Below are 14,402 nucleotides of genomic sequence, written 5' to 3'. Positions count from 1 at the left end.
AGTTTACCTTATGTGGTTTGTGGAAATTCTGGAATTAAAATTGCTTACTCATCTAGGAAAGTATTCAACTATCTGGCAACAGATAGGTAAGTACCTATGTGTGCGCGTGCATGCGCCCATGCATGTGTGTCGGCCCCTCCCTGTTTGGGTGTAACTGACGCACATTGCATAACAGAAACAAGTAGGGCGAGGTAACCACTAACACGCATGGGCACAGAAATACACATGACATACTACAAACATACGCGCCGCTTCACCACAAACTTCCCGACTTGTGTTCATTTGGTTCCACACCCAGCATCATACTACAGTTACAGAGAGTCCAATGCTGTAAGGTTGAGATTTTGCCATGCTATTTATATCTTGCGACAGTTCTAAATTGGTAGACATGAGGGGCCTGTCTGGCCTCTGTCAGTATGCCCGTCTGTCCATAGGACTGCAAAAAAGACCAATGAGTTACAAGCAAACACTTGTTTAAAACGTATAGAGAAAGGACCTCATACAATTTAGTACTGCATAATCTCAAATCCGAAAAATTACGTGGTAAAATGTTAAATTAGTGATTATGGCAATTCACAAATTTGCCTCAAAATAAATAACTGCTTCAGAAAGAATCACAACTTAAGCAGTTGTATTTGTGGCTTCGTTCAAATTTGTGAGTTACTGTTTGTCATTTTTAACATTTTTTAAAAAAATGATGAAGCGAAAAAACTCTTTCAAAACTATCTTTAATTGCGCACCAATCACACTTGATTCTTTTTTTGCTGACCTTGGATGACTAATCTACCAAAAGGTTCATTTAAATGAGACTGTTCTGGAAGTATGGCTGCTTACTGTAACTGCAACTGAATAAATATGTTGTTTGTTGTTGTAGGGTTACTGAGCTAATTCTGGAAATGATGAACATAGTACATTATGTGTATGCGGTAACCATTTACAAAATGATCAGATAAGAGAAAAACCACAAACATAGTTTAGAAGTAGAATTGTCTACTGAGGGAACTGCTGTCACTTCCCAAAAATGATCTGAGAAGCTACAGAAAAATATCTTTGGTAGTTGTCTCTGCTTTGAAACTGGCAATTAAAAAGCATACACATAGCAAAGAAACCCACTCACCATGATAACAATAATCTTCTGGTAAAGATCTTCAGCTTGAGGGGTGTTTGTTTGTTTTTTTTATTCTTTTTTTTTTTCAGTTTTTTCTAAACAGTCAAAGAAAACAGACCACAGGTTTATTTCCACTTGGCCCATGAAGTTAAATGGGATGCAAATCCTCAACCAAAATACCCTCAAAAATGTCCTCATTGTGGTTCAGTGTGAACAATAAAGAAGCCAAAGTTTTTCTTCTCTGGCTTTTTTTTTTTTTTTTTTTTTTTACCAAATGCTTTAAACATCTGCAAATCAATAGGTGTGTTTGCATACCTCCTGGACTCATTCTGTTGAAATATTCATGATGTGCGGTAATCGTAACAGAAACTGAAATTTGGGGGGGAAATATTAACCAATCTATTCTCGTAAGATTCAACTTTTTCAGCTGAGTGGGTAAGAACACTCAGAAACTATACAGTAAGTGGTCACCTACACACAATGATTTATGACACTTCCTGGTACCCTATGATTAGTCATGAAAAAAACATGCTCAAATGTATCATTACGCTTCTCTGTCAGGGCTTTTGCAATGAAAGTTGTTTTGACTTACTGAAAGTTCAAAATGGCAAAAAGCAAATGCTGCTTAGTTTTATTTGCTTTTTCACATCTGGGTGCTTAAGATGGTGAAAAAATTCACATGGTTGAATCGTCTTATCGCACTCTCGGGAGAACCTCTTATAATTTGTAGGGATTGCCATACAGAATAGGGAGAGATAGTGCACATTCATTGGAAAAACAAATACGCTCCCATTGGACAGCAGGCTAGAAGGGATTTTATTTCAAACAACCACAAAACTGACACAGTTCACGCAGCTACAGTTATCTCGCACGTGTGTGCGTGTGCGTGTGTGTGTGTGTGTGTGTGTGTGTGTGTGTGTGTGTGTGTGTGTGTGTGTGTGTGTGTGTGTGTGTGTGTGCGTGTGTGTGTGTGTGTGTGTTTGCGCGCACATATATACGTGTATATGTTCTGTCTCTTTTGTAAAAACGCCCAACCCTGACCTCACATGAAACTTGAGGTGGAGGGAGGGACATCCGGGAACATAGCAGCGGAAACTCCTCCCAATTTGGGGAGGAGTTTCTAAGTCAGTCATAAAAAGTGCAGCACACCAGTGGACCTCAGCATACTTGGCTCTGGACACAGGTATCAAACAGTGAACAGAGGATCTGAGTTAACTCTCCCGGCCTAAAGGGTACAGCATGTCTGAAATGCATGACAATATTTTGACAAAGGTGAGTTGCTTGTTTCCAGATTACTATTTTGAATTATCTTCTGTCATTTTGGCCTTGGGAAGGTGGCTGTTGTATTACCAAGCTAGTGATATGACATTTTGTTTCAGTTAACTAACCAACTGAGCAATTTAGGGTGTGTTTGAGTTATGTCTTACAGTCATATCTTAAAGTTAAAGACTAAGAATGTTCAGTCGGTACTTTTGGTGTTCCTTTCGTATCTGAAATCTGTACACTCTAGAAAAGAGCAAAGAGCAACCATTGCTGAAAGAAAGTATGCCTTGAGCTTTATTTCCTGTTTTTAACAAATCAATCCATCTGCAACAGAACCTTTTGAACCTGGCGCTTGATGATGCCTTGCTCCCAAGACCGTCTCAGCTCAAAGTCCCAGGACAGGGTCGACTGAACCGATCCACCTCATTCTTCGCGCCGCCCTCCCCACCTCTCTCCGCCAATCTCAGTTTCAGCACTGAGCATATCACTGACGATGACAGCGGCAGCTCGCTTTGGTCATCAAACATCTGGAGCCAGGCCCCCAGTGTCCAAACTAAAGCATCCGCTCTGCAAGGACGCTCCATGAGCCTAACTGAGTCCAGCATCTCCCTACTCTCTTCCTTTGGACAATTCAAGAACCTGGAAGCTTTCCCTTCAGGACCGGTCACAGCTGTGGCTCCTCCACCAGGCTTCCCTCCAGCATCCAACCTACCTGCCCAGGTGCCACCCATGCTATCCTCCAACCGTTACAAGACTGAGCTCTGCCGTGGCTTCCAGGAGACAGGCAGCTGTAAATATGGCAACAAGTGCCAATTTGCCCACGGTGAAGCAGAGCTGCGTGGAATGTACCGCCACCCAAAGTACAAGACAGAGCACTGCAGAACCTTCTACAACTTTGGCTACTGCCCATATGGATCTCGCTGCCACTTTATCCACGAGGAAAAAATCAGTGAAGGCCAACTATCATCTGGCAAATTCCAGACTACGCGCCAACCAACTCCCAACACAACCAATGGTCAGAATCCACGCCACCAACTCCGCCAGAGTGTGAGCTTTGCAGGGTTCCTGGGCTCGTCACGGACCTCCCCGCCGCCTTCATTCCCAATGTCCTTTACTGATCCAAACCTAGGCTTCAGCAGGGCTGCCTCAGTGTCTCCACCTCCACCAGATCTCATGTCCCCAGTGTTTGGTGACTCCCTCACGCGGGAAGTACCAACATTCCACTTTGGCAACCATCAAACCCGCGCCAGCTCTGGTGACATCCACAACATTCCTCTCATAGTGGAGCCAAAAGCCTCGCGCTGCATGTGTGGCCACGGGAACGACTTCTCTGTTTTGCACAGCAACAGCGGCAGAGGCTTTACCAAGGCGACAGATGGAAACCAGCAGGACAGCAATGCTTTATTTGTAGCTTCCAACCTCGGTGGATCGATGAAGCACGCTAGTCTGCAGCGCTTCTCCTCTGAGGACTCCCTGGAAGACAGCTACAGCAGCAGCAGTGGAGGTTCCAGCGGGTCTGAGTCTCCCATCTTTGATGCCTCAGCCACCAAGAGGCTCACTGTCTTTGAACGCCTGTCCTTGTCCGACTAAGGGAAATAACAGAAGAAAACTGTGTCTAGTCTTTCTTCGGAACCAGAACTGATTAGGACAAGTCAATTTGTCCAATCTGAACTTCTCTTGGACAAATTGTCACGATCAGTGTAGCAAATGAGACTTTCTTATTTGGTCGTCTATAGATTTTGACCATACCAGCAATTTGGCTGGTTTGCAAATTTACACTTGTAGTGATCAAAATGGCTCATCGGTTGAGACAATCAATGGTATCGTGCCTTAAATATTCTCCCTGCCTAACAAGCCAGTGCTCCGCAGTGCCAAGAACAGTATGTTTGATTCCGTGGCCTTCATGAGAAAGACCTCATGTGTTTAATTGATGCCATTTTATCTGTGACAAGCACTTTACAGCAAATTTAAGAGGGAGAATATCGTCTCCCGGTAGCATTCAACCAAAGCTTCACTCTTCACTCTACTTTGTGCGTGTGCGTGTGTGGGCCTGTGAGATTGTGTGCGTGTAACCATCGCTTATTTCTGAGACCAGGGGTGCAAGCGGATGCAAGATCAAAGTGTGCAACAGAAAATTATATGTCAAATGTAAATACATGACCCACTTTACCATTTTGTAATCTTTGATGGTTTCTTCATGTCACCCTCCTGTACACCCCCTTTTACGGTCCCCTGTTTGATTGACAGCCTGGTTCAGGGACTTGAACACAGTATTCTTTTGGTTATTGGTTGCCTCGCATTGTTTAACTTAAAGTAATATATTTATTATGATATTTATTGCTGTTTACATAAAAATATGTATTTTGTACTTTATTTATGAAGAATTATTCCAAGGTCTGTGAATTACCAATGTGATAAAAGGGAGTTAAAAAAAAAAGAATCTTATATTTTTAATCGTCCAAAAGTGTCTAAATAAATTTCTGAATAAGAAAACGGGTTTGTGTTCTGTTTTTGTCTTTGGTTGTTCTTGCAAACAATATGTGAGATAAAACACATATAATACACACATTCATTTTAATTTGCATTTTATCTTGCACATAGATATTTCAGTTTGTTTGTTCTTACTAAACGAATAAAAACTAGTACGCAGGGAAATGAAAATTGCTAACTAGCTGATTTTGGCTGAAAGGGGGACGGGGGTTCTCAATGTTACAAGCATACAGTATAAGATTACAGCTGAATATAGGAAATGTCGTCTCTGACTCGTATAAAGTTGACTGATAGAACAGTCCATTTACATTATGAGAGACTAATGGGATGTTTTAGGCATAATGGGCATAAATAGTTCCACATGTGTGACTAAAATACCTATTGTGTACATCAATTAAATAGAACATCATATAATTTCCAAAAGTATTTGTTGATGTTAATGCTAACTGTTTATTATACTGAGGGTTAAACAGAATCATCTGAAATTACTGTAATGTGTCTTTTACACGGCACAATTCTTCACTGGACCTTCTTCCTGTGAATAGTGACATTCAGTTTTTATGTAACAGAGCTGCTACAGATTTGCTGGTACAATACAATAGAAATGGGGCATAAGACTTTAGAATTTTGTTTTAAAACATTTCACTTCTCCTAAAATCAGCAGTGTTATTTGCTTTGCTTGCTTTTCAACCATATGAATCACTGCTTCTGTCTGATCTGTATTGCAATTGTCAGCAAAATCAATCACGTCTCTAGGTTTGGTGTTGAAATTTCATGACAATCCTGTGTTGAAATTTCCGCTTAAAAACTCCCAGTTTGGCCTTGTATTGAGCAAACCATCTCCAAAGCAAAAACCCCAGTTAGATATTGTCAAAGCATTCGACTCTTTGTGCTACATTTTATAAAAACAGGCATAATATCATGTTTATGCCAGTCCTACATCTTGTGCCCATACTCATTTGACAATTTGGTAACTGCGCTCGGCATAAAAACAGGCACATTGTCATTTTCATGCCAGGGCAATGGTCTGGTTCCATGTGTTTAGGAATTTGATAAACACACTACTTGGCTGGATGTACCCTGCCTACTGCATGAAAGCGTTCTGCCTTAGTAAAGTACAATGGTATTATGGGAGTTGTGACCATTACTTTTAGCTAGAATTGGAGAGTCTCATCAATCATCTTTCTGATGTATGTGATAATACCACAGCTTAACTCCAATGTAAGAACACCCAGAATCAAACCTGTGGACCTGGGCTATGGTTGCTAGTATGTGTTGTCTTGACCAAAAGTAAACCCAGTTCCTCTTTGTAATGAAGGCAGGATGTGTTACCATGACAATCAACAATGTGTAGTCCACAATGTGTAAACAGTAAAGGCTGAAAGAATGGATCAGCGCCTGAGTGTTTGTAAGAGCGTTCACTTAGAGCTGTAGATTGTAACAGCAAGTAGAATGGTTAAAGTTCACCAAACTGTGTTCGCACAAGAAGCAATGTTTAGCTCAGCAGTCATTTATAATGTATTATATACACTTTTGACATATTGATTTTTCATCAGGGTTCATCTCAGTTTGTTCAAGGTCGCCTGTACTTTTCATAAGGAAATTTTTCTAACATGCTCTTGTGGCAAGGAAAAAGATTAGAAATGTTAGCGAACAACTGTGAAACTGTTTACGACCTTGAACAAATCCTGACATGAAAGCACATTTGCTACCTTCGCCACGACTCACAAACCTTAGCCAATCTCTCTAGTAAGGGCTCGGTTCTTCCCTCTCAAAATACAAAATTTCATATACTGTAATTAAGGCTACATATCTTTTTGTATATTCCTTCCTTGCTTCATACTACATTATCTAAACCCTGCACCTTATCAACACAGTGCAAAGATTACCAACAGCCGCCGTGGAGCTGTTAATAATCAACCGCAAAGCTGTTACTGTCGAAACCTTTCACCCATGTCAGCTGATCCTTCACGTCTCCACCTACACCCGCACACACATACACAGGCACACACGTATACACACACACACACACACACACGCACGCACGCACGCACGCACGCACACACACGTACACATCTACCAATCAGAAAAACACTAGATATGGTACAAGATATACACAAGTAGAAATGAATGCAATGTCTAATACCCTGAACACGTCTACTGACGATGAAAACAATGATTTACCTTTGAAAACTACGTGGTTAAAATCATGTTAAAAATAGTGAGTCGAATCCACAGAAGTAGCTGAGCCCCACTGTGGTGTCAGAAAATATCAAAAGTGTTTGACAAGGCGGATTAAAGGTACAAGAAAAGGAGATTAGAAAAGGTGAAAGTACACCAAGTCCCCTGGGAAAAAAGCATTCAAGCGTAGAAGAGCATGACTTTGTACGTGCCACCAGGTGAGAGTTCCTCTCAGGAATTCTGTTGAAGCTTTTCCACCCGAGGCAACGAGAAACAGAAGTTGTAAATCGTTTGGGCTTGTGTGTGCCTGTACACATCTGTGTTTTATTAATTTATTGTAGTTAATAACAATATAGCTCGAACACTCCCCTCAAAACATCGTCACGGTTTCTGGATGGGCATAAATGATTGAGCAATTAATCGTCTACTGCCGTCAAACCTTCAGGGAATGACAAAAGAACTTAGGTAACTTTTCCTTTACTCACGAGGTCATCAGACATCAGTTACCTACCATTATTTACTCCAACATATTAAACAAGCGGGAGGTTAATGCACCGAGCACAGTACCTTGCACTTTGACAGTCCCTTTCCCCCTATGTTATTATGTTGCCTCTGCATTTCCATGAAACATGCTTCAGTTCATTCCTTGCTTTCTTCTTGACTGTAATTGGATCATAAGCTGAATTTCACATCCATTGTGCTCTGCATAGTATTTTTAAAAGACCCAGTTTTGCGTAGTTGACTACTTATTTAGAGAAAGATGATGATGTGAGCCAAAATTAAGAAAAAATTAGAAAGAAAGTGCTATGTCAACAAGTTGGAATGGTGGGGAAGGAAGAAGGAAATGTTTGAGAAGTGACATCACAGCAGCAGCAGAGTGGAAGTGCGATCCTTTTTTAGCCATGTTCGCTCCCTCTGCCACATTCCTCGCCACAGGCCTGAGCTCGTCCCGCCTCCTGCTCTCTTCTCTTCGACCTCACTCCTGCGCCAGAGCTGCTGCTGTGACGCAAACCCAGGGAACAGTGGGAGGAGACTATGGGGGAGAGTGGGGAGTGTAAGGGGGGGGAGGGGGGGGTGTTGAGCCGTGAAGTGTAAAGCAGTAAAAATCCCTGAACTCTCCCTTGTTGACGGCTTCACTTTTTTATTTGTGCAGTTTTAACGCTCACTTCCCGGTGCAATTTATGAGATTCCATAAAACAAAACAAAAATCCTTATTATTTTACACCTCTCTACATAACTGGAAACTACACATTTATTGAGAATGTGGTGAGCCATCTGGGCCAGGAAGGTCGTCCCTGCTGGTCTCAAAACAAGTATCACGACCAACATTTACAACCTAATTCTAATATGAGTACCATTAAATTGCGTTAATTTATTCGTAACAGTGAATGCTTATATGTGTATGTGGATGTTGGATTTCTTCTGTCCAGATTTCAGACTCAAAGAGTTACCGTGTCAATCTAATCTGCCCAAGGCCTTCAGTTTAAGCATTGCTGTCGAGTGAAAGTTAAATGATAGCAATCAGATATCAAATTCTTCTCAGAGGGTCCAGTCAATGGCCCATAGCATTCTTCCATCCTTTGATTGGATGAAGTCAAGTCTGTAGCGATTGGCACACAATACCTTTTATAATCAGCATTTGTGGTGGGTATGATTTATTTGATATAACTGTTTATGTGTTTGTCATGTTATATATAATGATTCAGAAGTCTCCACAGATTGCTTGCGTTCTTCCTATTTTGCAGAATGGGAAGTGAAAATAGATGAGAAAGCGCTGTGTAAAAAGCATTACAGCATTTGATATACTTTGCTAGTGTGTCTGTAGTGCAATGAGATTTTGGTGAACTCGATTTGATAGAACTAGATCAAGGTGCAGGCAAACAGATTCTGAGTTTAATGGCTAGGTGTGGTGGATGTCATCATTGTTTGTAAATATGACAGAAGCGTGCAACCCTCTGAATCATTGTGGGAATCAATTCATTGAATGCAAGCATTTTCTTGGGGGTCACTATATCATTTCGAAAATGAATTGAATAAGAATTTAATAATTTTTTTAACTTCTGATTTCAAAATGTATGTAATCATATGTTGGAGTGGTACATTTATATGGTTTCACAGTCATAAAGGCCCTCTGAGGTAAGCCATAACTATACGGCCTCAAAAAATCTTTGACACCCCTGACTTAAGTGGGTGGTTAAGTGACAGGTTTGCACTCCTAAAAAGTACTGGTGTACTTTCAGCTCCTTCACAACCAGTGCTACTTTTTAGAATTCATACACCTTATGGCCTGACCCTCCACGTGTTTGTTTTGACTGCACTTAATTGACTTGTTTACACATTAATTCCACTCCACATCCTTCAGCTTAAGGCTGTCTTTGAAAATGAACTGGATTTAAATATGAGAAAGTTGTTGAGTTGTAACAGAACAGACAAACTAATCAATTTTATCTTTAGTGTGGTCACTTGCAAGTTTGCTGTTGAGCAGCAAAAGAAAGTCCCTTCAGGCTATTTCACAGCTGTTTGCGTTATTAAAGCAGCTCTTTCACAATGGGCCCATACATGTTCACTGCACGCTTCCTGTTCCCCCTCACACTCTGTGCATGCTTCTGCTTTTAGACTTCATGCTTCCTGTTTTTATGTACTTTTCGTAACTTGGTATGAAAATAAATTATTCCCGTGTCGCTACGCTTATTACAAACAGATGTGTGAGAAGGCACATGGGAACACGCCGTTCTGTGCTGACAGCAAAATAACATTCAATATAAACTATGAGGAGATCATCTTATTACAAAATGTTTTAAACTCGGATTAAAAAAAGTCAACGTGTGGCTGCGTGCAGAGATCCTCACCAATGAATGAAATTTACATCCATTAGTCGAGGGTGTGAACTTGTCTGAAAATGCGTCATTTGTGGACTTGAAAATGATTCACAACCCTTTAACAAACTTTACATAACTGATTTAGAAATTACAAACCTCATATCACAGTTAAACAACAAATTAAATGATGCACTCTAGTTAAAAAAAAAAATCCAAAAGTGCAACTGAAAAGAATCCTTATAATGTCACTTTCCAATTGTAGAACTTAAAATTTAAGAGAGTAATTTCTAATCAAAATGCTGAGAGGATGAAATTCAGAGAATTTTAACAATTCTAAATTAAACTACATCTAAAAACAATTAATCTATTAATAAATAGAGAAATAGATAATAAAGGTGTTTTTTTTTTTATCCCATATATATCTATATTCAGTCAAACGTACAGTAGTATTTCTTGTATTGTGATATACAGTATGTTCTTATCCCAACAAAGCCAGACTGCTGAAGCCGTAGTAGCTCAGCTGCTTCCTTTCAAAGAGTTTGTTAATTCAGGTCCACTGCATACGTTTTACGCTAAAATCAGATCTTGTGACTGCCAAGCCAACTCATGACACAGCACACACGTCTTAACCTGGCGGACAATAGACCCCTCTGTTAGGGATCGTTCTCTCACACACACACACGCACACACGCACACGCACACACACACACACACATGAACGTATTGTACACACACAGCTATGTTTAAACAGGTGGATTGAAAATTGAGTGGTTAAAGGTCTGCATGTGTGTGTGTCCGTGTGTGTGTTTGTGTGTGTGCGTGTGCGTGCGTGTGTGCGTATGTGTGCACGCAGTTATGGGGAGAAAAGGAATGACTTTAGAGTATGTGTATTCTTGGCTGTGATCCCAGGAATACAAAGTGACACCAGCACAGTGCAGAGTGAAGCAGAATTCCTTCTCATAAATATAAGCATCATGGAAAAGAAGAGGAGAGCCACATGAGCCAACTTGCCGGCTGTACCTTGTCACACTCAATGGAAGGAGGCAGCTCGGTCAGCAACAATCACATCAGTTGTCTTTTCAAACTTCATATGATGTAAGTCTTCAAAGTCAATGCATTCATTGTACCGTCAAGAGTTTTCATTTGCACCTTGAGATTGTGGTTTGCATTTGTTCACAGATTGCACAGAGGGGCCTTGGTGATATTCTGGTGACAAACTCGTGAGTGATAAATGTTTCCAGGTCTCTAACTGAAGTACCAAGATGGTAATTTCATTAAGTAAATGATTTATAAGGTCTTGCTCTGTCCTAGCCGTCACTCACAATGCTGAACATGAGATGTTGCAAAAGTAACTCATTTCTGACCGATGAATTCAAACTGTGTCGATGAAACAGTTTTGGGGTTTTTGTGGTTTATTTGTTTGAAACATTACAAAGGTTCACTGGAAAGGGCTTTTCAAAATCATTTATCAGTTGTTTAGGCAATATTGTTTTCTTAAATATCATCAGTATATGAAAGTTTACCTTCCAGATTGCAGTTGGGTTGGTCAAAGAAACTCAAAATATATTATAAGAATTATATAATTTATGACAAATTGTCATATGTGTAATAAATCAATTTATTTTAAATGTCGTTTGGCTTAAGACATAATATATAGATTTTGTTGGATGAAAAACATTGATCTGACTAAAAAAAAATATATTCAGTCCAAGTGTTTTATTTATAGATGTCTGTTCATCAGTTATACCCACCGTGGCAGACATTGTTTGGTCACTACTTTTTTTTTTCCTTTGGAGCACTTGTATTTTGGGACTTTAATTGCAGGGTCACCATATGGGTCAAATTTCATGTGAAGTATTTTCAGGTTTCACGGTTTTTGCTCAAGGTAATTGCACTGTATTGCACAGCTATCCAGGACGTTGTTTTCCTCTTTGTGTGTATGGCAAATAACACAGAATCAAAAATTCACATTCACAACCTAATATTTTGTTTCTCATGCTGCTTGAACCTTATTTCATCTGGTGCCCTCAAGATAAGACTGTCCAATAGTACTCCAATTATACACGATATAGGCAAATGTTTGAATTAATCAATCAGATGTGGGGTTGGATTTATTTGTTGCCTGTGTCAATTATTTCCAATTGGTGCACACAGTTTGGAGCATGTTTCTTTCTTCATCATGACTCTGTCCCAACACACAAAGCAAAGTTCATAAAGACAAGCACGGATGACTATATTGTGAAATAACTTCACTGGAATGTGGTCTCAAGCTAATTAAAACACTTTGGAATGAATGACACAGTGGCCTCTGACTTCACAAATGTTACTGGGGATAAAAGGACAAAAATTCCCATAGACACGCTTAAAAACCTTGTAGAAAGTCTTCCCCAAAAGATGGAAGCTGTTATATGTAGTTCCATATCTGTTTTTTCAGTTTTCACTTCTTAAATGTGTTGTGGATGTGTGTCTCAATATATATATTTTTTTTTGTAGGTTAGGGTGGCAGTAAAAGTGGCCTGGAAATGATGGAAACAAAATGTGGTCGCAAAGCAGCATTTTCTGAATTGCCACACTTCATATGGGAAGTGTTTTTTTTAGCGTGATGCTGGTTGTGAGGTACTAACGACTGTAAGAAAGAGGAAGCTGCTTGACGTAGGATCGTTGTTTGGCTTAGTGGTCAAACAATATGTCAACAAGCAAGATAACATTAGTAGTTTGGTTGTTGTTTTTTACGTCCTGCTTGCTTACCCCATTTTGCCAGCGAACAGCACAATGAAGCGCAGTCATCGAGCATGTTGTTTTTTTACGCACACAGTCATCTTTCACAACCACCTAATGTTTGCACTGCAACAGCTAAAGCACAACGCTGAGAAAAACAAACCGGTGACGCCTAAATATATGCAATCGTGTTTTTGAGTTTCCAAGTAAAATAACTTGAACTGTTGGCCTATCCCTGTTGCAAATAGACTAGATAATGTTGGGGGCGTGACTGTATAGTTCCTTTTTTCATGTTAATAGAGATACAATGTTCTGCAGAGGTGTGTTTATAACAATTATTAGACAAGATAATATTTATACTCGTGCTGGAGAGTAGGAGCAGAAAATACTTCTTCCTGGAGGATGTAACAAAAAAAATTGAGAATCACTCACTTACACTGTAGTTGCATTGGTAGAATTGTGTCATTTGAACCATCCATCCATCCATGTTCTATACCACTCATCCTTTTCAAGATAAAAAAGAGGTGGAGCCAAACTCAGCTGACTTTGGGTGAAATGGGGAATTCACCCTGGCCTGGTAGCATGTCAATCATATGGCACAAAGAGACAAATAACTAGTCATAGTCATGTTTACACCATTACAGCAACTGTCCCTAGAACTATGCAGTAGAAAACCATTTGAAAAGGAGGTTTTCGGTGGAGGTAAACAGGTCAGTGAGGCCCACCCAGTCTGAGAAAAAAACTGGCAGCTACACACGTTAATTAAACGTTGCCAAGTCACCGTCCGGTGAAGTAAAAGCCCCACATTCATCAATATACGTCTGATCAAACAGTGATCAATATTATGAATGGTTGCTTAGATACAGTTACATGAGGACAGTGTGTGAATATACACACTGGGAATTGTCGTTTGGCACACACAACTCACTTTATCATACGAAACCCTATTTTCCATCAGAGCTCAGCAGATAAAATATTGTTTAAAGCATTTTTTTCTCCCCAATAAGTAGCAAAATACCCTCCCACGCACAGGTGCATGAATAGATGATAGAAGGAAAAGTAAGGTAGTGATTAAAACTGATTAAAGCTTTCATGGCCAACACGTACAAGGGTTTGAATCTGGTAGGAGTAAAATAGATTTTTGCAAACTTGGTAAACATTCATTGCAGCAGAAAGTTCACTCCCAAACTTCCTGGCTCACTTTTCTCAGGACAAGGACAGGGTCAAACAGTGATAAACATGTGCACGCAAATATGTATTCAGGACGTACTTATGTTGACTGTGTTCTTTTTAATAGTAGAACAGTGCTATTACTCATGTAAAATGTAAAATATGAGTATCTAGCAGCCTTGGTTGCTATATTTCACAAGGAAAACAAACAGATGAATCTTTTATGCCTATTTTTGAAGAGACATGTTTTCACAGTTCCAAGGTCTCTGACATTCATCTGTCAACAAAAGATGAAGAATTATAGTTTTGTACACTTAACATCCACCCTAGTTGATATTCTTCTTCTTGTGGGGGGGCACCGATTTTTACTTGTGGAGCCAACACGCCATCACCATCATAACACTTTTACCTAATGCTAATGCTGCTGATCCGCTTTCTTTGTGGCTTTGACATGCTTTTGTGCAGTCTGGCAGTCGGACTATGGACATTTCTTGGAAATGGCAGATCTTCACCCAGCCTAGCGTCCAGGGCATGGGCTTTGAATCTCTGCTTTTTGTTTCTAAACAATTTAATATAAATAAAAACACATTGTGGCACCTCTACTGTATTTTGCTACCCAAATGTTTTCAATCCCTTCACTTATTTATGATACT

General features: G+C 40.0%; 1 protein-coding gene across 1 annotated transcript; it reads left to right on the top strand.

Moving 5' to 3' along the window:
• Positions 1-2,227: 2,227 nt before the first annotated feature.
• On the top strand, positions 2,228-4,864 carry LOC148394950 (mRNA decay activator protein ZFP36). The gene is made up of 2 exons (XM_088381515.1): positions 2,228-2,380; positions 2,705-4,864. The coding sequence occupies exons 1-2, from the start codon at positions 2,348-2,350 to the stop codon at positions 3,959-3,961; spliced, it is 1,290 nt and encodes a 429-aa protein (XP_088237641.1). The 5' UTR covers positions 2,228-2,347; the 3' UTR covers positions 3,962-4,864.
• Positions 4,865-14,402: the final 9,538 nt, after the last annotated feature.

The sequence above is a fragment of the Syngnathus floridae genome, chromosome 7 (genome assembly GCF_059516105.1).
Source record: "Syngnathus floridae isolate MCC-2025c chromosome 7, RoL_Sflo_1.0, whole genome shotgun sequence".
Lineage (NCBI taxonomy): Eukaryota > Metazoa > Chordata > Actinopteri > Syngnathiformes > Syngnathidae > Syngnathus > Syngnathus floridae.
The sequence above is the reverse complement of the archived record's forward strand: the minus strand, read 5'-3'. Positions and strand labels throughout refer to the sequence as shown.